This window comes from Vanellus vanellus (assembly GCF_965231255.1).
Source record: "Vanellus vanellus genome assembly, chromosome: 30".
NCBI lineage: Eukaryota > Metazoa > Chordata > Aves > Charadriiformes > Charadriidae > Vanellus > Vanellus vanellus.
Window position 1 is genome coordinate 1,311,261 of NC_138935.1, and position 24,059 is coordinate 1,335,319.

Consider the following 24,059-nt stretch of genomic DNA (forward strand, 5'->3'; position numbering starts at 1 on the left):
GGAGTTTTCCGCAGGTGTGTTTTTAGACACAGCTTCAGCATCTTCGCATGTTCCCATCACTGCTGAAATGCAGCCCCCTCTGCGAGACAGACAACAGCAACGCCGACAGCAACGCTTTGTGACTGGGGCTCTGCGAGAAGCTGGAACAGATCAGCTGAAAGCTGCTGTCCCCTCTCCCCAAAGGAGTTAAAACTCTGCCCAACTGGAAAATGCCAAGCGATGTTTGCCAACCGCCACAGGCTCAAAGGCGAACGCTTGGACTTACGCCTGGCTGAAAACACTGATAAGGATTAATGCGTCCCAGGAAGGGGGTATGAACCCCTGAGAATCTGATCACGGCCAAGTTTCCTGGTCCACGCCTCACCCTCTCTTAGAGGTACAAAAAAACCTCACAAACACAGCAAAGCTGCACTGTACTTTCCGAGAAAGACTCTCCTGTGGCGAGTTTCTGTGTGTCATCTGCTCCTTGCATGCTTCTGGAAAATGTGGGTTGATGGTCCCCTGTAACTCTTCTGGAAGATCAAGTTCCTACTCTGGACAGCAGCAAAGCTGTTCCTCTGAAGCTGCATTTGTACAATTAGGTCGTAAAAGCTCATTTCTCAAACCTGGTCTCGAGTACCCCAAAGGACTTTCCAAGGTTTAAACTTCTGCTGGGAGAGATTCTCAGCACATTAAACAGACCTACAGTGATTTTTCCGACACGACGCACTGGAGCAGACCCAGCTCACAGCGCCCCAAAGCTCTCCCTCCACAAAAGCACTCACGTATTTCATAACCCCCAGGTCTTAATCCCACTCCTCATTAGACCATCTACCGTTTCTTGTATTGCTTTATTCCCCCCCCCTCCCCCCCCTAGTTACAGCCCAGAAACAACCTTTCCTTAGAGCTGGGCTCTTTGTTCCCCCCATGTAAGAATAACGGAGGTGCCCCCCACTCCCCTGCATCAGATCTCCATTGCGCTGTCAGTGCTCTGAAGTCCACAGTTTTTTCTCCCCGTCTCTGCCGGCGGGAAGACTCCCTCTGCTGTTCTAAACCAGCAGAAGGCCCGGAGATACAACCCCTCCCAGCACCCCCAAAAATGGGGATGTTTTCAAGTGGGTCAAGGTGAGACATTTACAGTCAAAGAAATGTCCCTGTAGTCAGTCCAGCCCAGAGAGCAGCTTCCATCATCAGTGGGAAAAGCCAGAACTGGCTTTGGATCTTGAAAAGTGGTTTGTTTTTTTTTTTTTTTTTTATTGGGACGAAGGAAAATATTGTGCTTAATTATCAAAGGAACTGTCGAAGAACACAGATTGCAGAAAAGGAGGCAAGGGCTGATTTTAGCTTTTGGTTCTTATTCAAGTACATCTGGAGGTTGCTGGTGATCCTTTGGTGCCACTTCACCACAGTTCTGTAATTTATTTACTTATAAAGTTTTTAAAGGCAACTCAGCAGACAAAACCCAGCGTTATCAGCACTCAAGTGCCAACGGATCGGGAACGCTCTGACATCAGAGTCTTGCTGAAGACAAGCGTAGTGTGACCAGAACCAAGAAAAACACATCGCAGGGCTGTGCTTCGTTTTTCAGAGGGGAAAAACCAACCCAACCAAGCATTGGAACGATACTCCAGAGTACAGAAAGACTTTTCATTCCCTCCTGAAGATGAATTTTAGTTCCAAGGCTCCCCTATGAAAAAAACAGCACAAATAAAAGCATCAGGTAGGCTCCCTGCGTATGCAGCCCCCTAGTTATGAGGTACCGTCGATTACCACGTCAGGCAATGCAATTGCATCACATTCAGGTGATTTCTATAAGCTTAATGACACGTTATTTACTTCAAAGTTGCTCCACAGATGTTTACAAGCTCTTTAGCAGAGCGCTGCAAGCAGACCTACCCCAATAAAACCGTTCTGTGTAATTACTGAGCAAAACCGATGACCGGGTTGATTAACAGACTGACAAAAACCACGACTTTACCTCAACAAGGCCACTTTCATCCCAGAGCCTTTTGCCACAGGGTATCGGCTTAGCCCGATACTGGGAAGGACCAACCCGTTTGGAGAAATACGCTGTTGCATTCACATCCATAATGACCACACACACACCACTCGCAGCCCCTGACAATCCACGGCAATGAATTACCACACTTTTAGCCTAGAAAAACTCCCTGGCTGTGCTATAATTTTTTTCTGAGACAGGAATGCAAGGTGGGTGGGAAAAAAATACAGGCCGATGTGTATTCTGGGCTGTATTATTCCACTACAGCTGGCTACCCTGGGAAGAAGGACTTGGAGGGATTAGGGGGGGAGAAGACAGCCGTGAGCTGGAACTGTGCGCTGGCAGCCCAGAAAACCACCGGCAACCCGGGCTGCATCCCTGGCAGCGTGGCCAGCAGGGCGAGGGGGGGACTGTGCCCCTCTGCTCCGCTCTGCTCTGGGGAGACCCCCCTGCAGTGCTGCCTCCAGCTCGGGGGGTGCCAACAGCAGAAGGACACGGAGCTGGTGGAGCGGGGCCGGAGGGGGCCCTGGAGATGCTGGGAGGGCTGGAGCCCCTCTGCTGGGAGGGCAGGCGGGGAGAGGTGGGGGGTCAGCCTGGAGAAGAGAAGGCTCCGCGGAGCCCTCCGAGCCCCTTCCAGTGCCTAAAGGGGCTCCAGGAGAGCTGGGGAGGGACTCTGGGTCAGGGAGGGGAGCCGTGGGACGAGGGGGAGCGGGAAGAGGGCAGATTTAGGGGAGACACTGGGGAGAAATTCTTCCCCGTGAGGGCGGTGAGCCCCTGGCGCAGGGTGCCCCGAGAAGCTGTGGCTGCCCCATCCCTGGAGGCGTTCAAGGCCGGGTTGGACGGGGCTTGGGGCAACCTGGGCTGGGGGGAGGTGGCCCTGCCCAGGGCAGGGGGTGGCACTGGAGGAGCTTTAAGGTTCCCTCCAACCCAAACCGTTCTATGGTTCTACGATTCTATACGAGCAGCTCCTAAGCAGACGTGGTGCATGCAGAGTGGCTGTCAGGCTCTGGACCGCAAGTCTAGAGGGAAAGCGACCCCGCTCTGCATCCCGACACTCACCTCACGTGGAAAGCTTCACCTGGTCAGCACAGAGCAGGAAAGCGTTGACGTGGTCGCTGCAGTTCATGACAGAGGCTTGGTTCTCCTTCAGGCACTGCTCGAAGGCGGCGAACGGCTCTGCACAGTCCTGGCGGATCTGCTGCACGATGGGGCTGCGAGACAACACCGGGGCCCTCAGCTCCTGTGAACCGCACGCCCCAACCCTGACAGCCCCAACCCCGACCCCGACCCCAGCCCGCCCCTCCCGCGCTCACTGGGCGGCGGCGCAGCGGGACATGCTGAGGCGGAGGCGGTGACAGTCGCGCTGCCAAGAGGCCGGACTGGCGGCCACGCACCGCCCGTACTGCTCCATCTCGTTACGGCAGTAGCGTGCCGTGATCTCCAGGGCCGCCTGCCTGCGGGGAGACGGTAAAGTTAATACGGGGGGTGGGGGGGAGGGCCGACGCGGCCCAGTGCGACCTAGCCCGGCCTGCTCCCGCTGCCGCCCTCTACTCACATGCCGCCACCGCTCCGGTACCGGGCGCTCCTGTCACTCTGCGCATGCGCTGCCACCGCTCTACTGCTGTGCGCATGCGCTGCCACCGCTCTACTGCTGTGCGCATGCGCTGCCACCGCTCTACTGCTGTGCGCATGCGCTGAGCCGCAGCGATGCGCCCCTCCTGTTGCCCACTGCGCAGGCGCTGGGCGCCCCCACCGGAAGCGGAAGTGGGTGGTTGCGGTTTCTCGGAAGATGGCGGCGGCCGGCCCGGCTCCGGGTCCCGTGGACGAGCTGGTCTCGTCGGTGACGCTTTACCGCCGGCGGCCGCGGCTCCTTCACGGCACTGTGTTACCCTTCGTGGCGGGGCTCTACCCGGCCTGGTTGTGGCTGTGGGGACCGCGCGTGTGGGCGGCATGGGGGGAGGCGGAGGCGGCGGCGGCGTTGGAGGAGGAAGGCCCGAGACCGGGACCGGGCCCCGCGCCCCCCGAGGCCGCGTTGCTGGCGCTCGCCGCCATTGGTGTCGTCCATCTGCTGACGGCTCTCTCGGGGCTGTGGTCGGTGCACGCTCACTGCGCCCTCACCTGTGTCCGGGTGAGTACCGGGGCTGCCGGTGCGGCGGGGCCGGCGGCGCTGGAGAGTCCTCCGAGGGTGCCCGCCAGCAGCGCGGGGAGGCCCCTGCGGCTCCCCGCGGGGTCTCCTGTCGTGCGGGCGCGGCTGAGGGCGGGGAGGCGTTCGGTTTCCTGGTTGGGGGGAGCGGAGGTTTCTTGCCATGTGTCAGAACCGCGTCGGCCATATAGGAAAGCTCTGCGGGCGCGGTGAGGGTGAGCGGCCTGAGGAGAGCCTTTGCACAGAACTGCTTCTCCCTTTAGCTGGGCTTGGGCAGCATGGCTGCGTGCTGACAGGGGGGAAGGAGAGGGCTGGAGCCCCTCTGCTGTGAGAACAGGCTGAGAAAGTTGGGGGTGTTTAGCCTGGGGAAGAGAAGGCTCCGGGGAGACCTCCGAGCCTCTTCCAGTGCTTAAAGGGGCTCCAGGAGAGCTGGGGAGGGACTCTGGGTCAGGGAGGGGAGCCGTGGGACGAGGGGGGGCGGTTTGACACTGAAAAAGAGCAGATTTAGGGGAGACATCAGGGAGAAATTCTTCCCCGTGAGGGCGGTGAGCCCCTGGCGCAGGGTGCCCCGAGAAGCTGTGGCTGCCCCATCCCTGGAGGTGTTCAAGGCCGGGTTGGACGGGGCTTGGGGCAACCTGGGCTGGGGGGAGGTGGCCCTGCCCATGGTGGGGGTTTGGACTGGATGAGCTTTAGAAGTCCCTTCCCACCCAAACCAGACTATGATTCTACGAGAGGTGCACGCGTTTGGCAGGCCTCAGCCCCAAAGTGCTGTCACGGAGCCGAGCAATGTGTCTGTGCACAGGCAGCCTGCGAGGAGTTGAGAGTTCAGAGCAGGGGCTGACTGCCTTTGTTTGTGCCAATCATTTGATGATGGATCAGCTGGTTGCCATTTTTGCACTTGCTCTTGTAACCGTGTTTTACTGGTGGCTATGTATGTCTTAACTGCAAGTGAAGTGCTGAATATACTTCTTTTAGGGTGATAGGGTATGATTTGGGATATGGACTGTGATAATTGGGATATCTTTGATTCTAACAGTGGCTCTGCAAAAGCAGCTGGCTGCAAAGAGCTCTTTTCTCCGCGTGTTTTAATGCGACCCAGCAAGTATTCCTCCCAACTCATTGAAATTCAGAGTCTGTGATCCGCTTTACGAAGCGTGTCTTGTTTGTCTTTCAGGAACCTTGTCCTAAGAAAGCCACATTGGCTAAAGTTGTGCCAACCCCAAATAATGGATCAGTAGAACTAGTGCCACTCCACAGAGACCAGGTAAGGATCCGGCTGTTGGGAGCAAAACTGACATTTGTCACACGCCAGGGACCTGCTACGTCGTGCTGTCAGCCTGCAGTTTATTAGCTTTTAACTGAAGTAATTAGGGAAAAATCAGCTGCGTTCAGTCAAAAGTGGGGATATTAAACATTGCACGGTGTTGCCTGCTGTGTGTACCTCGAGCAGGATCATACAGTAAGTGTAGATGTAAAGGGCTGGGGCTTCTTCCCTTCTTCAGGCCAGATGATGTGTGGAGTGAAGCCTTTGGTGTGTGTTCAACTGGTTGGTTTTTTCTCCCTTTCTGCAGGGTGAGGATGGGCAGGAGGCTCTTTCCTTTGAATTTCAGAAAATCAAATACTCGTATGAGACAGACGGCAAGAAACAGTTTCTTCCTGTAGCTTTCCCTGTAGAACATCCCCTTAGTTTCTACCAGAATGCCCGAGGCTATCAGGAGGACAAAGATATCCGAGCAGCTGAGAAGAAATATGGTACAAACAAGTGAGTTTTCCAGGCGTAGATCTCTCTTTGCCGAAGTTGTGTCAGGAACAAAGGTGTTGAACCACAGTTTTAGCCCTGTTTTTTTAAATTTCAATTATTCCCGGCACTTGCTTCAAATTCCTTTAAGGACAGAGAACAGTACCGGACCAAGGGGTTTTCTCCGGGTTGGGCTATAGATGCAAATTAAGTGCGTATAACAAATTAACTGAAACATAGTAATTGAAAATAGGGAGATTGTGGAGTACAGCCTGGTCTGACACCAGGGGCTGCAGGTGGCTTTCGGGTTGGGCTTTTGCTGAGGATCTGGAACATTTAGGTTAATAAGGATTCCATTCTTTCCCAGGGCTGAGATGGTGGTGCCGGAGTTCTTGGAACTCTTTAAAGAAAGAGCTACAGCTCCATTCTTCATCTTTCAGGTAAACTGAGCAAACAAAAAGAGCTGTAAATACTTCGCCATGTTAAAAAATGAGAGAATTCTGTTCAGTCTTGGCTTGAGAGCCATAAATCAGCTGGAAGCTTTCTAAAATCAGGAGCGGATGCTGTTCTTGCTCTGTAATATTGATTTTACTTCTGGGAGTGACCCTGTTGCTCCCTCATTGACTTACTGTGATTTTCAATTTTTCTGGCTTCCTACAGTTAAATGTGTACCAAGTTAGCTTAAAAAAAAAAAATCCTAGAAATCGAAGGCTTCTGTTTTGTGAGAGAGATTAGAATAACTTCTGCGTCCTGTTCTCCCCACAGGTGTTCTGCGTGGGTTTGTGGTGCCTGGATGAATACTGGTATTACAGTGTTTTCACCCTCTCCATGTTGGTTGCATTTGAAGCTTCTCTGGTCCAGCAGCAAATGAGGAACATGTCGGAGATTCGCAAAATGGGCAACAAGCCGTACACGATCCAGGTAATCAGACCCAGAGAGGATTGTGCATACAGTATTTGATGTAGCTGTTCTTTGGCTGACCTGCTGTTCCTTTCCCCCCTCCTTTCCCTCTGAGCCTTTTCTGATACGTGCGTGGCTTCTCCAAGTGCTTTTTTTTTTTTTTTTTATTATACAGGTTTACAGAAACCGCAAGTGGCGCCCCATTTCCAGTGATGAGATTATTCCAGGGGATATCGTTTCCATTGGTAATGACTTGTGTCATGGTTGTAATCAAAAGCTTGTTTAAAATCATATTCCTTCTGGTGCGTTAAGTTGCGCAGTGAATTGAATTAGGCATAAAAATCTCACGGTCTTGGTCGGATGCTTTTGAGGACTTTTGATTCGTAGGTGTCACAATTCAGGGCTGCAAGAGATTAATCCTTGGGCTGGATCTTAAAGGGGGCCTACTGGAAGGCTGGGGAGGGACTCTGGGTCAGGGAGGGGAGCCGTGGGACGAGGGGGAATGGTTTGGCCCTGGATGAGGGCAGATTTAGGGGAGATATCGAGGAGAAATTCTTCCCCGTGAGGGCGGTGAGCCCCTGGCGCAGGGTGCCCCGAGGAGCTGTGGCTGCCCCATCCCTGGAGGGGTTCAAGGCCGGGTTGGACGGGGCTTGGGGCAACCTGGGCTGGGGGGAGGTGGCCCTGCCCGGGGCAGGGGGTGGGACTAGATGGGCTTTAACATCCCTTCCAAGTTAAACCTTTCTATGATCTCTGGGACCTGCTGTCTGTCTTGAAGAAAGGTAAATACCTGGTTAAATTGGCCTCAGATTCTTCATCTTAGGGTTGTGAAGATGAAGAGCTCCCTTCCTCCAGACATTCCCCTGGAATGGAAGGGGGCAGGGCAGGTCTCTCTGCTCTCCTTTTTAATGGGGCCCCGCACACGGGACCCCTCAACCGTTCCCCAACCACCGGGCGAAGCTTTTTCCAGTGTTTCCCTACAATTTCATGGGATTTAGGAAAAAAACAGCAATAAGAAACTGAGTGACTTGATTTTAAACTTTCCTGGTCTCAACAGAGACTTAATACCCTTCAAACCCTTTTGGTTCTCAGCAATGCTGAGTGGGTACCTCCTGTGGTAGGCTGGGCACCCCCTGGGAGGTTGGAAGCTTTAGGAATCTCCTGTATCTCCGCTAAACTGAAGGAGGGCTGTTCCCTGCAGGACAAATAGCCAAACAATAGTCACTTCTGCCTCTGAGCTCCTTCTCGGGTTTTATGTATTGGTTGCAGGCCGATCTCCTCATGAAAATCTAGTGCCGTGCGACGTGCTGCTGTTACGTGGAAGGTGTATTGTAGATGAAGCTATGCTGACGGGAGAGTCTGTGCCACAGATGAAGGTCTGTGTGAAATCTCTGTGCTGTCCCTTTGTTGCAACCTGGAAAAGTAAAAATATTCAAGCCACCGCAGCATTTGCCAGCGCAAATTAGTCTCTCTCTGTGAATGCTGGCCCAAGCCACCTGGCCTCTTCGTTATCGGCTCCCTGTCTGTGATTGATGGTTTCTGGTAAATGAGAAACAGAAATGTCTTGTTTTGTCTGGCAACGTCTCCAGCCTCTGGGTCTGAACTCTGTCGTGTGGGCATGGCATCGCCCTCCTACGCATTCCCCAGTCTGGATTCCTTTGGCTGGGTAGAGGTGGGAGGAGGAACAAGTGTAAAGCACTTCAAAACCCTGAATCTTCCTCCTTTTTGTGCCAGTGGGTGGCTGAAAAATGATAAAGTAATGCTTGCAGAGCGTCCCTTGCTGAATTTGGCGTGCCAAGGGTGAACTCGTCCCCCAAAACCAGAATTTCTACAGACGCCAGGCTCTAAACCCAGACCGATCGGCAGCTGAATGGCGTGTTAAGGTCCAGATTCAGTTTGGGCCACCTTTGGCTGGAGTGAAGCTGCGAGCGTCTTGTGGGATAAGAACAGATAGGAGCGCTGGAAGTTTCTTTGTTGATAGCTGTGAATCTGAGACCTGAATGTTGTCCTGCAGGAGCCTGTGGAGGATCTCAGTCCAGAGCACGTCTTGGACATGCAGACAGATTCCCGCCTCCACATCATATTCGGGGGAACAAAAGTGGTGCAGCACATCCCGCCCCAGAAAGCCAGCACAGGACTGAAACGTATGTACCTGCACAGATCCCCTCTGAGAAAGCACGTTATGTGCACACAGATTTATTTTAAGTGGCTTTGGTGCAAATTTGGGAGGATGTCGTTGAGCCGGTCTCCTTTGCTCTGTCGCTAAGGGTTTACTTTGATTATTAGACTAGTGTGATATGCTATTAAAGATGAATATTCCCCCTTGTGAGGGAGAAGAGGGTGTAGCTTCAAGTGTATTCTCTCTGTGATAAGCCTATAAAAGGTTTACGCTAAGCTTAGTGTCTTCGTTCCTGCTCCAGCTGTCGATAATGGCTGCGTGGCGTACGCTCTGAGGACCGGCTTCAACACATCTCAGGTAAGACGTGAACGTGCCTTCTCGCCTCTTGTCTTTGTCGATGATGCCGGATGTGTCGTTTAGCGCTTCGCTGTAAGGAAATCCTTAGGAAATACAGCAGTGGGAAAATATAAATCAGGGCATCGAAATTACTTGTTTGTTTGGAAGAGGAATGACTAAGGTCGGTCTCTTCTCTGTGTCTCAAATAAGTACTGTGATGGTTGATGCGGAAGCCTGGGAGTCAGGAGTCAGGATTCCTGTTGTGACTGCCCACGCTGTGTACATACTTCAGCTCCGGGTTGTCCCTGTTTCTGTCATGATAATTGTTGGAAAAAGGCAATCGAGTGTGTTTGTAGAGACTAGGGATGTGAAAGTGAGCTTTTTCAATTGAAAGTTGAAGTCTGCTTCAAAGAAGTCATCAACTTAATGATGTAGCAACTAGTTTGGGGTGTTTTGGGGTTTTTTTTTTAAGAGATTAATTACAGGTGACTCTAGGCTCTTGCCCAGATCACAGAAGTGGGAATAATTTTCAGGCTCTGGCACCAAAACTTCAGAGTGTAATTTTAAAATTGGGGTTCATAGATATTTTTAACAAACTACTGCATGCTGCAGAGGTAGCTTCTTGCACTGAAGGCTGTTCTTCTCAGGGGAAATTGCTACGTACAATCCTCTTTGGGGTGAAGAGAGTGACAGCCAATAACTTAGAGACCTTCATTTTCATCCTGTTCCTGCTGGTCTTTGCCATTGCCGCTGCAGCATACGTCTGGATTGAAGGTGAGATTTCTTCTTGCCTCTTCCAGGTCTCTACCCAGGACTTGTACCAAAGCTTGTGGGAAGGACAGTTGACGTAATATCTGAGAGTTACAATAGCTGGGTTGGGCTGCGCCAGTGTTTCAGTGTAGGGGCCCACTCTGCATTCTGGATGCTTTTCTTGCCCTCCCACAGCCCTTCCTAGGTAGGTGAGCTTCTTTGTGGTACTCACCTTAGCTCTGTGGGGCACCCGCTGAGGATGAGGAGGTATACAGGTCTCCCGTCTCATTCCACAGGCACCAAGGATCCTAGCAGGAACCGTTACAAGCTCTTCCTGGAGTGCACTTTAATACTGACTTCGGTTGTTCCACCTGAACTTCCTATCGAGCTCTCTCTGGCTGTCAACACCTCCCTCATCGCTTTGGCGAAGCTCTGTAAGTACCAAGCCTGAACACAGAAACCGAAATAGGTCTGCTTTCTTGTGCCTGGAACTGTGGGGCCGTTGGTGAGGAAATGAGTGTGAAATTACTGTAGTCTCCTCCGTTTCCACCCAGTGACAGTGTGGGGTTTGCAGCTGGTGTGTGTGAGGAGGTTTAAATCCCAAAGAACTTGAGGAGGTGTGTGCTTTGAAGTGGGTCCTAAATCAAGTGTAGGAGGGAATATCTTCAGCTGAAAGCCTGCCTACTCAACAGTCCCGCAGTTCCGCATTGAGCGGGTTCCTATGTATGGAATAGAGAGGTGGATGACTTCTGGGTTGGACTACATCGCTGCTACAACTTGGTGTCTGTTCTGGTTTCAAACGCCACCAAAATTCAGAAAGGGGAGTTGCGGGTTCAGTAACTCCAGCTGAGAGCCGTGTTGATAGCTCCTGTCTGGCGGTAAAAGCCACCGAGCATCCTGTCCTGGCTGTGCTGTAGCTGACCTCTCACAGAATTTCCTCTGCTCTCTTCTAGATGTGTACTGTACGGAGCCCTTCCGCATCCCCTTCGCAGGCAAAGTTCAAGTTTGCTGTTTTGACAAAACTGGCACGTTAACCAGCGATCACCTCGTAGTGAGAGGAGTAGCTGGGCTCAGGTCGGTCCTGGGTGATTTTCGTTATGTGATTTGCTGCGCTCTGGGCTTTGGGCACTGGGGGAACTCCTCAGGCACAAGTGAAATCACATTCCAGCGGAGAAGAGAAGATAATCGGGGATTTGGCGAGTGAAAGAAGTGGATTGAGCTGGAAGGAGGGAGGGTCCTTGGGCTCTGGCAACGACCGTGGGCTCAGGACTTGTGAATTTAATTGTCTCGGGGGACCTTCTTACGTAGGGCTTTTATGTAACTGACATCTTTGCTGCTCCTCTGTGCCGTAGAGTCCCGTCTTCTCATTCCACTGCCACAGTGAACTCTGCTTGAAGGCTCGATGCCGCAGCAGAGAGACATCCGAGTCCTTTGATTCTGTAGTTACTTAAATGTGTTAGTTCAGGCCTCTCCTCCGACTGTTCTGTTTGAATCGAGTTTGCTTTGGAGGACTGGCAAAAACTATGGGCTCTGGCACTGTTTGCAGTAGAGACAGCGCCAGATTTCCTATGGCTCTGATCTCGCCATGAGAAGCTCTGCTGTTTACTGTATTAGAGTAGGAATTTCTTGGCTGGGAAGAATTCCAGGATTTGTCTGAGATCATGTGAATGGGATCTGTTAACACGGGCAGTCGTGTTTTTTGTTTTGTTTTTTTTTTTTTTCATACTGCAGGGATGGGAAGGAAGTGACACCGGTATCTGACATTCCTGTAGAAACCCACCGAGTGATTGCTACGTGCCACTCGCTTGTGCAGTTGGATGACGGGACGCTGGTGGGAGATCCCTTGGAGAAGGCAATGTTGATGGCCGTGGACTGGACCCTGACCAAAGGTAAAACCTGATTCCAGCTCCTCCCTGGTTCATACCTGAGCCCTGTTTACATGTGCTGTCGGTTGTGGGGTGGGGTTTTTTTTTTTGGAGGTGATGGTTTTGTCAGTTCTCAGTGTGAAATTGCTTGGTCTATGGAGATTTCCTATGCCTCGCACCAGCTTTCTGCAAGGAGTGAATTCCAGCTGGTATGATCCCAGGAACTGGTTTGGGGCAGTGGAAATCCTTCTACTGCATATCTGAGGGCCAATAAATAGCAGAAGTTTGTTCTCAGGACTGCAGATGCTGCGTTCTGTGGCAGGCATGCTCACGTTGGTGTCTTCTAGTTCTGCTTGTGCCGACTCAGTATAATCAGGGTGTGACTAGCGCAGATCGCAGTGGGGAAAACATGACAGTGAGGGTTGCAGCGTGGTCTGCAGGACGTCTCTCTGGAGGCTTTCTGCTCTGCTTTCGTGGCTTTTCCAGGCACAGGTAACTAGATAGCTTCCAAAAATACTGTATACATATCCCACTGTTGTGGGTTATCCTTCTGGACTTTTACCTGTGACAATAATATATGCTATAAATGCACCTTCAACCAGTTGTGCAGCTGTTCATACTAATGCACGTGGGTGTTCTGATCTGTTATGTCCCTTAATTCTTGCCACGAGAATTTCCAGCTCTGTGTGCTTGTGTCTAAGGAGATGAAATTTATATGATCTCGGCGACCTATGGGTTCTCTTGGGACCCAAAGGGAGGGATGATGCTTTTGATACCGAGAAACCTTTCAGGATTTCCTGATCTGTTTGTTTCCAGATGAGAAAGTTTTCTCCCGAAGTATTAAAACTCAGGGACTGAAAATTCACCAGCGCTTTCATTTTGCCAGTGCCCTGAAAAGAATGTCTGTCTTGGCGTCGTACGAGAAGATCGGCTCGACTGATCTCTGTTACATTGCAGCTGTGAAAGGGGCCCCAGAGACGCTGCACAAAATGGTGAGCGCGTCTCTCTAGGCGAGGAAGGGCCTCCTCTAGCACGTGTGCTCGTCCCCTTCCACCTCTGCTTGTCCCTGCCACGTCTGGAACCTGAACGCCGTAGGGATTTCATCCTGCGAAAGAGCACGCTGAACCCCTGCCGGAAAACAAACTCCACCGGGGAGGTTCAGTCTAATCCCAGTGAGATCTGAATATCTCACCATACGCGTTCCCGGCCCTCCCGCTTTTCCTGACAGCAGAGGGCCGAAGCTGGGGGATCTCCTCGTTTGCCCTGGGTGGTGAGGGACCCTCCCCAAGGGGCCTCTTTTCCCCTGTCTGCGTATTTAATGTGAAATGCGCTACTGAATTGTGCTTGGAACTGTATTAATATGATGCGTTTCCCCACACCTTCTCTAGTTGTCTCAGTGCCCAAGCAACTATCACGCTGTCCACACGGAAATTTCACGTGAGGGGGCAAGAGTGCTGGCCCTTGGCTACAAAGAACTGGGGCACCTCACGCACCAGCAGGTATATCTCTCTCTCTAAGCCTTGAAATCGATCCCCCGTTAAAGGAAACGGAGGTGGTGTGAGCAGGAGGGGAGGGGTGGGACTCTTTGGGGGATGCGGTTGCCCAAAGCTGCTGTAACCGCATTGTTTTTGGCGATCTGGATCTTCTGGAAAGATCGCTGCCTCTGCGTTGTGCTCCCAGCTTTGAATTCCTGTGCATCGTTGATCGATACTTCTGTTTCCCCGTTGGTAAAGCAGGGTCAGCTCTTCCCTTGTAGCAATGGAAGAGGCTTAGCAGTGAACTTCTTAGCTGTGAACCTGGTTTTACGTGGGGATGGGATGCGTAACTGGTTTCAGGGCTGTCTCTGGAGCTTTGTGCCAAAGAAGCCTTTCTTCTAGAGCAGCTGGGCACAGTGCAGGGTTGCTCCGTGCATCTCGGAGCACCGGTTGTGTGTGTTTTTAGGGATGCTTTGGTTGCAAGGAAGCACCCGTTGGAAAAGAAGACTGCTGCTACGGAGCAGCAGGTGACACTGCTGATTTGCTTTGGCAGGTGAGAGAGGTGAAGCGTGAAGCTTTGGAGTGTGATCTTAAATTTGTTGGATTCATCGTGGTTTCCTGTCCTCTCAAAGCCGACTCCAAATCTGTCATCAGGGAGATCCAGAACGCGTCACACCATGTAAGCGTCAGCAGTGTCCGAGCCTTACTGGTAGCCACGGTGTTTGGGATGTGGAATTTTGGTACCGGAAGCCTTTGTGGAGCGAGGGCAAAGGCTTCCCTGTGGTGAAGGCAGGGAGACCTTGTGGATATGATGTTATTTTTGCGGTGGGATTTGCCCTGGCCCAGAGAGAAAAAGCCTTTCCGCAGGGTGCTGCGCGGAGCTACATCTCACAGGGAATGTCACCAGCATCCGAGCTAGGCAGAAGTCTTTTCAGCATAAAGAAAACTCACTGTGAAGTGCTGCTTATCTACCCAGAACTGATTTTTGACCCCTTTCGCTTTCCCCTCAGGTAGTGATGATAACAGGAGACAATCCTCTCACTGCCTGCCATGTGGCCCGGGAGCTGCACTTCCTCCAGAAGGAGCACACCCTCATTCTGCAGCCTCCTGCGAGCAAAGGTAACCGACGCCATGCGGGAAACGGCTCTGCGTTTTGGAGAAGAGCAGCCAAAGCCCTCCTGGGGCATTGTATCAGTTAACCACATGCTGTTAGCGCTGCTGCTTGACGCTGATAAGAGAAATGTCTTGCTCACTTTCCAGAATCCCAGATAACCCTCTGTCCTTTGCCCCTCTTGTCTGGCTTGGAGTACCGTGCAAGCTACGTACGTTTTGTAGCCAGCTCCTAAACCGAGCTATCTGAGCACCAAAATAACAGAAATAACGGCAGCTTGAAGGCCTCCTCGCTGTGCAGGTTCCGAGGCCATCCAGGGAAGCCAAGACACTGACTGCAGGGTCCGCACAAAGACTGTACCTAGATGGGGGGTAGGCATGTCACTGTCCTGAGAAGTGGAGGACCTCGTGTCCGTAACGCGGAGGGGCTGCACACACCGGGCTCAGCATCTGTGGGGTGGCTGGGAGCATTTCTCACGGCCGGGCTCCTCGCAGGCACGCTTATGTCAAGCTTCTGCTTCTCTTTCCAGGCTCCAGCTGGCAGTGGCAGTCCATCGATGGCACCATCGTGCTCCCGGTCTTGCCAACCTCTTTGCGGGAGCTGACGCAGCAGTACGACCTGTGTGTAACCGGGGAAGGTCTCTCTCACCTACAGTCTGTGAACAGGCAGCAGCTGCTGAAGCTCATACCGCACATCCAGGTGTTTGCCAGAGTGGTGCCAAAGCAGAAGGTGAGAGATTTCAGCTGTCGGTAACCCCCAGTTTCCGCAGGGTTCCCAGCAGGGCTCATATGGTGTCTGGGAGCCGCGTAGATGAGAGCACGCGATTGACGCTAAAGCTGTTTTCAGCAAAGCAGCGTAACCTCTCCCGGTGCCCAAGCTGGCAGGCAGCAAGAACCGGAGCTCAGGATATGCCATGCTGTTATCCTCAAGAGTCCTGAGCCCATTGGCACATTCTGCACTCCTAAAACAGAGCCTGAAGGTGAAGCTTTTGGAGTCTGGGTGTGAAGCCAGCAAGTCCCTGCAGTACAGAAGCACTTGACCAAGCCCAGACAGCAGCGTATCAGAACCCGCAGGCTGCTGACACTCACTACGCGTTTCTTTTTGCAGGAGTTTGTAATCACTACTTTGAAGAGCCAGGGCTACGTCACGCTGATGTGTGGGGATGGGACCAACGACGTTGGAGCTCTGAAACATGCAGATGTGGGTGAGTCCGCACGCAGGGCTCTCCCGTGTGCCCCTGTCTGAGTTTGGCTAGTGTTCCGAAACACAAAACCGGTGTTCGTTTCTCTGGTGTTTTGAGGGCTGGGATCGATCTGACCAACGTCTTTTGGTGGCGTAAACTAACATAAAGAAGATGGATCTCTGTGCTGCTGGAACAGCCGCTGCGTGTGCACCAGCAGGCAGCGGGAATTAGCCACAAACACATTTTCCTAGAAGAAAGATTCTTCTAGGAGCCCCGAACTGGCCACAGCGCTCCAGACGTGGCCTCCCCGGGGCAGAGCAGAGCAGAGCAGAGGGGGAGGATGACCGCCCTCCACCTGCTGGCCACGCTCTGCTTGATGCCCCCCAGGATGCCCTTGGCCGCCTTGGCCACCGGGGCACACTGCTGGCTCGGGGCCGCCCCGTTGGCCACCAGGACTCCCAGGTGCCTTTCCCCAGAGCTGCTCTCCCGCAGGTCAGCCCCTGACCCGTACCCGCGGGTGGGGTTATCCCTCCCCAGACGCAGCGCCCCACACTCGCCCGCGTTGAACTTCATCAGGTTCCTCTCCGCCGGCCTGTCCAGGTCACGCAGTATGGCGGCACAGCCTTCCGGCGTGTCAGCCACCCCTCCCAGTTTTGTGTCATAACATCTCCGAAATCGCTGTGTAACTCGCCTGTCCACCCGACTCCGGGTGTCAATAGCAGTTGGGATTCCTGCTGTGTGATAACGCTCTGCCGGCGAGGGGGTTACAGCCCTTTTTCCCTGCAGCTAAAGCTTTTACGCTCCTGCAGGAGTGGCGCTGCTGGCAAACGCTCCTGAGAGACTGCCCGAACGGAAGAGGAGAACTCGGGATGGAGCCAGTGACGGGAAGCCTGTCCTGCCGCTGGTGGGGAGTGGGACTGTGAAGCCCACCTCCCGTGGTGCCAAGCACAGAGTCATGTCCCAAAGAGAGGAACAGCTGGCCATCCAGAAGGTTGGTAGATGTTTAAAAGCCTGTTAACTTCTCGCTCTTTGTTCTTCCTCTGGTTTACTGCTGATTCACGAGACGTGGAAGTGTGTACTGGGAAAAGATGGGCTTTTCCGCTTCTCATCCTGAAATAGCCGAATGGATTTGGGCAGAGAAAGTGCCGCTTTCCCAGCCAGGCGTCGAGCTCGTGCTGCACGCGCGAAGGCTTCTCGGCCTCGCCTTGGAAGGGGGGTGTCGGGGAGGATAGCACGAGATCATCTTTGGGCCGGGTCGCGATACTGAGGTGTGCGTTTGTGTCTTTCTCTTACTCACCCTCAGGAGCGCATCAATCAGGTCCTGAAGGATTTGGAAGAGGAGCGCGTACCAGTGGTGAAACTGGGCGACGCCAGCATCGCAGCCCCCTTTACCTCCAAGCTCTCTTCCATTCAGTGCAGTAAGTGCTGCACAGCTGGTGTGCGTCTCCGTGGGTCCGCGTTCCCCCGGGGGAATAAGCCTAGATTTGAAAGAAGCCAAAAGGAGGGTGTGGGGTGATGAGAAATGTCCCCAAACCCATGGCTTTGCCAGCTTTTTTGGGCTGAGCAACGCTGGGGGGGGTGTTCGTGGATGGTGGATGGGGGCACAAGCAGTGATGGGTTAACTTCCCTCCGCGCTGCTTCGGAAAAGGAGAGAACTGAGGGGACAAAGCCCCAGAACCCTTTTTCTTTCCAAACGCTGCTTCTTCTTGCTCCTTAGTCTGCCACGTGATCAAGCAAGGTCGTTGCACGCTAGTGACAACACTCCAAATGTTCAAGATCCTTGCCCTGAACGCCCTGATCCTTGCTTACAGCCAGAGCGTCCTCTACTTGGAAGGGGTGAAATTCAGCGATTTTCAGGCGACTCTGCAGGGTCTGCTGTTGGCTGGCTGCTTCCTTTTCATCTCCAGGTCGAAGGTAAGGGGAGGGAAGCGCGCTGGGACAGCGGCTGGTCGATGTCAGTCATATCAGGGTTACTGACGGAGCGCCTCTCTCTAAAAAAAGCTGTTTATTTTAATCACGGAATCCCAGAGGGGTGGAGGTGGGAAGGGCCCTCCGGAGCTGCCCCAGCGCCACCCCCCGCCAGAGCAGGGGCACCTCCGGCCGTGGCACAGGACACCTCCAGGCGGGTTTGGAATGGCTCCGCAGCGGGAGACTCCCCCCCCTCTCGGGGCAGCTGTGCCAGTGCTCTGCCGCCCGCACGGGAGAGAAGTCCCTCCGCAGGTTGAGATGGGACTGCCCATGGTCACGGTTGTGCCCGGTCCCTCTCCTCCCGGCACTGGGCACCGCTGGAAGAAGGCCGTTCCCACCCCCGGCACCCTCCCTCCCGTTACGGATGGATGAGATCCCCCCTCAGCCTTCCCTCCTCCCCCCCGAAAAGCCCCGATTCCCTCAGCCCTTCCCCATAACAAAGACGCTCCGGTCCCCTCCTCATCTCCGCAGCCCTTTGCTGGAGCCTCTCCAGCAGTTCCCTGTCCTTCTCCACCCGGGGAGCCCCGAACTGGCCACAGCGCTCCAGACGTGGCCTCCCCGGGGCAGAGCAGAGCAGAGGGGGAGGATGACCGCCCTCCACCTGCTGGCCACGCTCTGCTTGATGCCCCCCAGGATGCCCTTGGCCGCCTTGGCCACCGGGGCACACTGCTGGCTCGGGGCCGCCCCGTTGGCCACCAGGACTCCCAGGTGCCTTTCCCCAGAGCTGCTCTCCCGCAGGTCAGCCCCTGACCCGTACCCGCGGGTGGGGTTATCCCTCCCCAGACGCAGCGCCCCACGCTCGCCCACGTTGAACTTCATCAGGTTTCTCTCCGCCCAACTCTCCGGCCTGTCCAGGTCACGCTGAGCGGTGGCACAGCCGGAAAGTTAATGGACCGAAGTTAATGGTCCACAGTGCTGGAGGGGGTGGGGTTTTTTGTTCCCCTGATTTGGGAGGCTCCTGCAGCCAGCGCTCCCTTTAAGGGAGCCTCTTGTGATTGCAGGCGGCTTTGCTCAGGTTAGAGGAAGAGCCGGTGGAAGCGGTGGGATGGGTAATGCAGACCAATGGTTCGGTTGAGCTGGTTACCTGCGCCGGCTGAACTGGGGGTCTCACGTACGCCTGCAGTGGAATTCTTGCAGGCATCTCCTGGGAAACACGAACGTTAGTTGGATTCTGCTGGAAAACTGCCTAGAGGTGGTCAAAACCATTCAAATCCCCCCTGCTTGCTTTTCTCTCCCAGCCTTTGAAGACGCTTTCCAAGGAGCGCCCACTGCCAAACATCTTCAACCTCTACACGGTCCTGACGGTGCTGCTGCAGTTCCTCGTGCATTTCCTCAGCCTCGTTTACCTGTACCGCGGTGCCCAGGCCCGCAGCGATCCCAAGTAAGTGTCTCTCCCTCCAACACCACAAGCTTTTCTCCAGTTGTTGCTAAGCAGGAGGGTGGAGAGAGGTCTCCCTCGCCCCAGCGCTCTTTCTGCCGATGCTTTATCGAGCATGCCAAGGATTAGGAGTTTAACGAGTTAGACGTGTCCAGCAAAAGCGGTTTTTTGAGTTGTACAGCGAGCGTGTCGGCAGGCAGCTCGGCAGGACCAGGATGCGACGGATCGGGTGGGAATAGTCTGTGATACATCACAGTTCCAATTCCTACTGCCGCCGCAGGAAAGGAAAACAGAAATAACACCAATGAGATGGATTCCTGGAAAGCTTAGAAAGAAAACCACACAAAACCCCTAATTTTTTTCCACTTGATTTTTATTTTGTGAAAAAAAGAACAAACAAAAACCCAATGATTACCTGTGCTTGCAGCACCTCTGCTTTCACCCGTGCCCGCACATTTGTTTGGGAGCAAACTGGTTTTGCCCAACAAAACTGAAATGAACTGGGGTCAGTGGGGCTACGCGAGGGAAGCCGAATGTTCCTGGTGGTTCCGCATCTGGTCCGCTTATCTCCAACTTTGTTCCCTTTTCAGACAGGAGCAGTTTGTGGATCTGTACAAGGAGTTTGAGCCCAGCCTTGTCAACAGCACCGTCTACATCATGTCGATGGCAATGCAGATGGCCACGTTTGCTATCAACTACAAGGCAAGCCATGTTTAGGTCACATCTCCAGCAGAGAAACGATTTTGTAATTAAGGTGCAATAATACAAAAGGATGTTGTTCTCTAATCACAAATCCCCTTTGGTGGGGGAAAACCTCCCTCTGTGGGGGAAAACCTCCCTCTCTTTGCACCAAACTGGAATGAACTGAGGGTCCCAAACTGTGTTCACGCATTGCTCCGCAGTCTGAAGGAGTACAGCCTCACCTCCGCTCACGGTTTTCTCCCCGCTGTGTTTCAGGGCCATCCCTTTATGGAGAGCCTGCGGGAGAACAAGCCTCTACTCTGGAGCATCGTCCTCTCGGGACTCGCCATCGTGGGCCTTCTCACGGGCTCTTCGCCAGAATTCAATGAACAGTTTGGCTTGGTAGAAATCCCTACCGAGGTGAGCCGGTGGTGTATCTCTGCGCCTGCTGAATTTTACGCCCAGTTTCCAGTGGGAGGACAGGACTCGGCCTGTCCTCAGGAGCTCTGCAGGAATCTGAAGGCTTTTAGCAGAGTGTCAGGCAGATAATAACTCAGGGGAGCACTACCTACCTAAAGAGCTTTAAGTGAGAGGATGGGGTAGCAATACTGCTGAAGCATTGGGGTATCCGCACAGGCTGGGGGCGAAGGGGTGGGTGGAGAGCCGCCCTGGGGAGAAGGACTCGGGGGGGTCGGTGGGGGAGAAGCTGTGAGCCGGCACTGTGCGCTGGCAGCCCAGCGAGCCCCCGGCAACCCGGGCTGCATCCCCGGCAGCGTGGCCAGCAGGGCGAGGGGGGGACTGTGCCCCTCTGCTGCGCTCTGCTCTGCTCTGGGGAGACCCCCCCGCAGTGCAGTGCTGCCTCCAGCTCGGGGGGTGCCCACAGCAGAAGGACACGGAGCTGGTGGAGCGGGGCCGGAGGGGGCCCCGGAGATGCTGGGAGGGCCGGAGCCCCTCTGCTGGGAGGGCAGGGGGGAGAGGTGGGGGGTCAGCCTGGAGAAGAGAAGGCTCCGGGGAGCCCTCCGAGCCCCTTCCAGTGCCTAAAGGGGCTCCGGGAGAGCTGGGGAGGGACTCTGGGTCAGGGAGGGGAGCCGTGGGACGAGGGGGGGCGGTTTGGCACCGGCAGAGGGCAGATTTAGGGGAGACAGCGGGGGGAAATTCTTCCCCGTGAGGGCGGTGAGCCCCTGGCGCAGGGTGCCCCGAGGAGCTGTGGCTGCCCCATCCCTGGAGGGGTTCAAGGCCGGGTTGGACGGGGCTGGGGGCAACCTGGGCTGGGGGGAGGTGGCCCAGCCCAGGGCAGGGGGTGGCACTGGGGGGGCTTGAAGGTCCCTTCCAGCCCAAACCATTTGATTCTATGATTCTTTACAGCATGTGCAGAAATTTTTCCCATTTAGCGATATTTAGAGTGTGCTGCGAAGGGCAGAAGTTCATGCTGTAGTTCAGCCACTGCAGTGGGGACAGAGAAATGGAGGAGAGGGAGTAATTAACGGGTTGGTCTTGTTTTCGTAGTTCAAGATCGTGATCACAGAAGTGTTGCTGGCTGACTTCTTCCTCGCCTTGTTAGTGGACCGAATTCTTCAGTTTCTGCTGGGGAGCGCAAAACTTAAAGTGCCTTCCTGAGAGGGATCGCGAGGTCCTCGGCCCCGGCAGCGCCGCGCGAAGGACAGCACCCAGCGCCGCATTTCGCCATCACGAGAATCACCCTTAATTCTTTTGACAATAACTCTTGAGCCTGTTGAGAAACAGGCGTGGGGAAGCTTTCTTCCAAATCGTGTGGAAACCACCTCTGTGAAACAAGACCTGACTTTTTAATGTTTCCGGGACGTAGCGCCAACGGGCGGGAGTTTTGTACTGCCCTAACGTTTAAGGAAACGTTTACAGAATTTGGTAACTAAAATGAGAATCGCTGTATTTTGAAACATGTTTGGAACTTCCTTTGTGGGGCTGAAAGCTTTGTGATGTTTTTAGCAGACGGCGAAGCCGCGTGCAGGAGTAAAAACAGCGACAAAAACGGGGCGGTGAGGCCGAGGGGTGGTGGGAGTTCTGCCACAGCAGAAACGCTGCGACCGCACTCGCAGGAGGAAAAAGAAAGAGAGTTGTAGCGGTGACGGCGCGCAGGAGATCAAACACTGCCAGGAACTTCTACACCTTGGGCCGCTGTACGTGCCTGAAGCCTCGTGTTTCCAAAGCATTAAGAAAAATCATTTTGGCAGGTGAGAAGAGAAACGCCTTTTATTTCCCTCCCCCTCCGCAATTCCTGTACTCGGGTAGCGATTGCATTTCTTCAGGTCCCCCGAAATTTCAGCCGCGGGAGAGGAGCTGGGCTCAGCCGCGTGTTTGGCTGCGTTTTACGGTCGACTCCGGCGCTAACAGACGCCGGGCGGGAGCCGGGCAGCGGCCGTCCTTTCCACTACAAAAGCGTAATTGTACTGAAAACGAAAAACGAACGGTCAGGACGAGACGGTGGTCGTTTTGAGAAATTCAGGATACGACCCCAAAAAGAGGGGCGTGGCCAAAGCAGCCCCCTTACCTCTCTCTCGATATCGGCGAGCGACTTAACGTTTAGGTTTGCGAGGACGGCCTAAAAACAACAGATGTATTTTTAATTAAGACTAATTATTGAGGTAGGACTGAGAAACAGTAGCTTAAAGGAAGACTCACGTTACTGCCGGAACCGAGCTTGCTCTCGAACTTGGGGTGCAGCGCGAAGGGGACGCCGTCCATCGCTGGGGAGGGAAGCGGGAGCTGCTTTAGGAACGTCAAAGGAGCCGCTCGGAAAACACCCGAATTCCTGAATTGCTGCTTAAAGCAGCTGCGCGGACGGGGCCAACGTAGCGCCCAGGGAAGGGTTTGAGCGAGGTGGCAGCCACCTCTTAATTCGAATTAAGGAATAACTTTCGGGAAGGGAGAAGTCTTTGAAGAAAAATTTTAGCTTAATTCCGATCTTTAAAGGGAAGAACTCTGTGCGCGAAGGAAGCAGGAGCCGGTGTTTTGATTTTAAAGGACTCCTTAAACCGCGGCTCCCTCGTTTGATTCCCGATGAAGAAACGCGTTACCCGAGAGGCCGTAGATGTTGGCGGCGTCGTGCAGGGCTCCGTGCTGAGACGCGCGTTTGATGCTACAGCGAGCCGGGGGGGACCTGTAGCCCAGCGGGATAATTAATATCTGGTGAAACGCAGCAGATAACGAGCCCCAGACCCCGGGGAACGGAAGCCACGAGGTGGCACCAGCAGTCGCCAGGATTTATTCCCCGGCCCGGACTGGTTGGGGTAAGACCGGCAGGAAAAAAAAAAAATAATAATTAGCCAAATTAACGCTCGACGTACTTCTGGTCAGAGTCCAGGGACTGGAGCGAGAGCTGCTTCAGGCCGGTGCTGATGGTCCGGGGTTTGGGGAGGGGCTGGGGGCTGCGTTTCAAAACCGGCCCTTTTTTACACCAGATGGCAAAATTACCCATTTCCCTGGAAAAACAAACCCCAAACATGAACCGACGGTTTTGCGGCGAAGGGTGGGAAGGCGCTGGGGGTGGGGGAAGGGCCCCCCTTACCCGATTTTCATGTAGTGGGGGATGGCTTTGCTCTTGGCGCTCAGCTGGAGGTCGAACACGGCCGTCTCGGCGGCGTCCACCGGCACCAGCTTCACGTACAGCCGTTTTTTCCGGGAAACGCCGGTTCCTGCGGGGGCGGGAGGGGGGAAAGGAGCCGGGACAGGGCCGGGAGCGGGTCACGGGGCCACCAACCCCAACCGGTGCGCTGTCCGTCCCCGTCCCCCCACACACACACACAGCGGGTGACGGCACTTACGAGGCTCCGGGAACTCGGGGGCGCGGGTGTAACCGAGGGGCTGCGGGCTCCGGTCGCTCAGCACCTGCACGTCGGTCACCACCGGGCCGGGAGGCGCCTGGACGGGACGGCAACTCGGGAACGGAGCGGGAACGGACCTCCCCCCTCCCCTTCCACCCCCCGTCCCGGTGTCCCACCTGCGCTCCGCCGGTGCTCACGCACAGGTACCCGCCGCTCCTGTGCCCGAAGCCTTTGCCCAGGTTGGCCGCCGCGCCCTCCACGGTAACGGTGATCTGCGGGCACAGGGAGCGGCGTCAGCCCCCGACCGGACCCAGTGCCGGTGCCGGCGCCTTCCCCCCGCTCCCGCCGGCCCGTACCGCCGTCCAGCCGGCGGGGGCCGCCTCGGGCGCGGCGGCCCAGGCCACACCGGTGAGCGGCGCCTCCGCCATGACCGCCGCTTCCGCCTCGGGTGTAGCGAGGCCCCGCCCCCTCCCCGCTGCCCGGCAACCATTGGGCGGTTGCGCGCTGCCAGTGGTGACGCGCTCTGCGATTGGCTAACGCGCTCTGAGCGACGGGCGCGCGAACCAATAAGCGGCGGATGACCCACCCTCCCCCCACCCGCCCCCCCCAAGGCGCCGTCGAACGCGGAAGTGCAAGG

The 24,059-nt window shown here is 54.7% G+C and overlaps 4 protein-coding genes across 4 annotated transcripts in view; 1 reads left to right on the forward strand and 3 right to left on the reverse strand.

The window, feature by feature from the left end:
- Positions 1-24,059, reverse strand: part of UBL5 (ubiquitin like 5) — a 114,875-nt gene that overhangs the window by 50,242 nt on the left and 40,574 nt on the right. The gene's annotated exons all lie outside the window — the stretch shown is intronic.
- On the reverse strand, positions 955-3,560 carry CHCHD5 (coiled-coil-helix-coiled-coil-helix domain containing 5). Its single transcript, XM_082496684.1, has 4 exons — positions 3,534-3,560; positions 3,292-3,432; positions 3,038-3,189; positions 955-1,666 (listed from the first exon to the last, which is right to left on the reverse strand). Coding segments are annotated over exons 1-3 (294 nt in total). The 5' UTR covers positions 3,536-3,560; the 3' UTR covers positions 955-1,666; position 3,038.
- On the forward strand, positions 3,768-21,704 carry ATP13A1 (ATPase 13A1; the record flags this gene model as incomplete). The annotated part of the gene is made up of 26 exons (XM_082496721.1): positions 3,768-4,106; positions 5,296-5,385; positions 5,693-5,883; positions 6,227-6,299; positions 6,625-6,780; positions 6,935-7,004; positions 8,026-8,132; positions 8,771-8,900; positions 9,177-9,232; positions 9,859-9,985; positions 10,258-10,395; positions 10,915-11,035; positions 11,693-11,850; positions 12,643-12,818; positions 13,215-13,325; positions 13,855-13,980; positions 14,312-14,420; positions 14,942-15,141; positions 15,520-15,616; positions 16,405-16,586; positions 16,899-17,013; positions 17,313-17,509; positions 18,802-18,944; positions 19,532-19,643; positions 19,899-20,042; positions 21,129-21,704. 26 exons carry the CDS (start codon positions 3,768-3,770, stop codon positions 21,237-21,239), a joined length of 3,579 nt encoding a protein of 1,192 aa, XP_082352847.1. The 3' UTR covers positions 21,240-21,704.
- MVB12A (multivesicular body subunit 12A) lies at positions 21,834-23,994 on the reverse strand. The gene is made up of 9 exons (XM_082496730.1): positions 23,779-23,994; positions 23,599-23,694; positions 23,423-23,519; positions 23,167-23,293; positions 22,946-23,080; positions 22,676-22,758; positions 22,281-22,345; positions 22,150-22,200; positions 21,834-22,048 (listed from the first exon to the last, which is right to left on the reverse strand). Exons 1-9 carry the CDS (start codon positions 23,848-23,850, stop codon positions 21,986-21,988), a joined length of 789 nt encoding a protein of 262 aa, XP_082352856.1. The 5' UTR covers positions 23,851-23,994; the 3' UTR covers positions 21,834-21,985.

What these genes read in the sequence shown, in the direction of transcription:
- CHCHD5 (XM_082496684.1), bottom strand. An exon ending in TCCCGCTGCGCCGCCGCCCA is followed by an intron (nt 3,190 to 3,291) that starts GTGAGCGCGGGA and finishes GTTGTCTCGCAG; the next exon opens with CCCCATCGTGCAGCAGATCC.
- MVB12A (XM_082496730.1), bottom strand. Translation starts at nt 23,850, where the DNA reads ATGGCGGAGGCGCCGCTCACCGGTGTGGCCTGGGCCGCCGCGCCCGAG. An exon ending in CCCCACTACATGAAAATCGG is followed by an intron (nt 23,081 to 23,166) that starts GTAAGGGGGGCC and finishes TTGTTTTTCCAG; the next exon opens with GGAAATGGGTAATTTTGCCA. An exon ending in CAACATCTACGGCCTCTCGG is followed by an intron (nt 22,346 to 22,675) that starts GTAACGCGTTTC and finishes TTCCCTCCCCAG; the next exon opens with CGATGGACGGCGTCCCCTTC.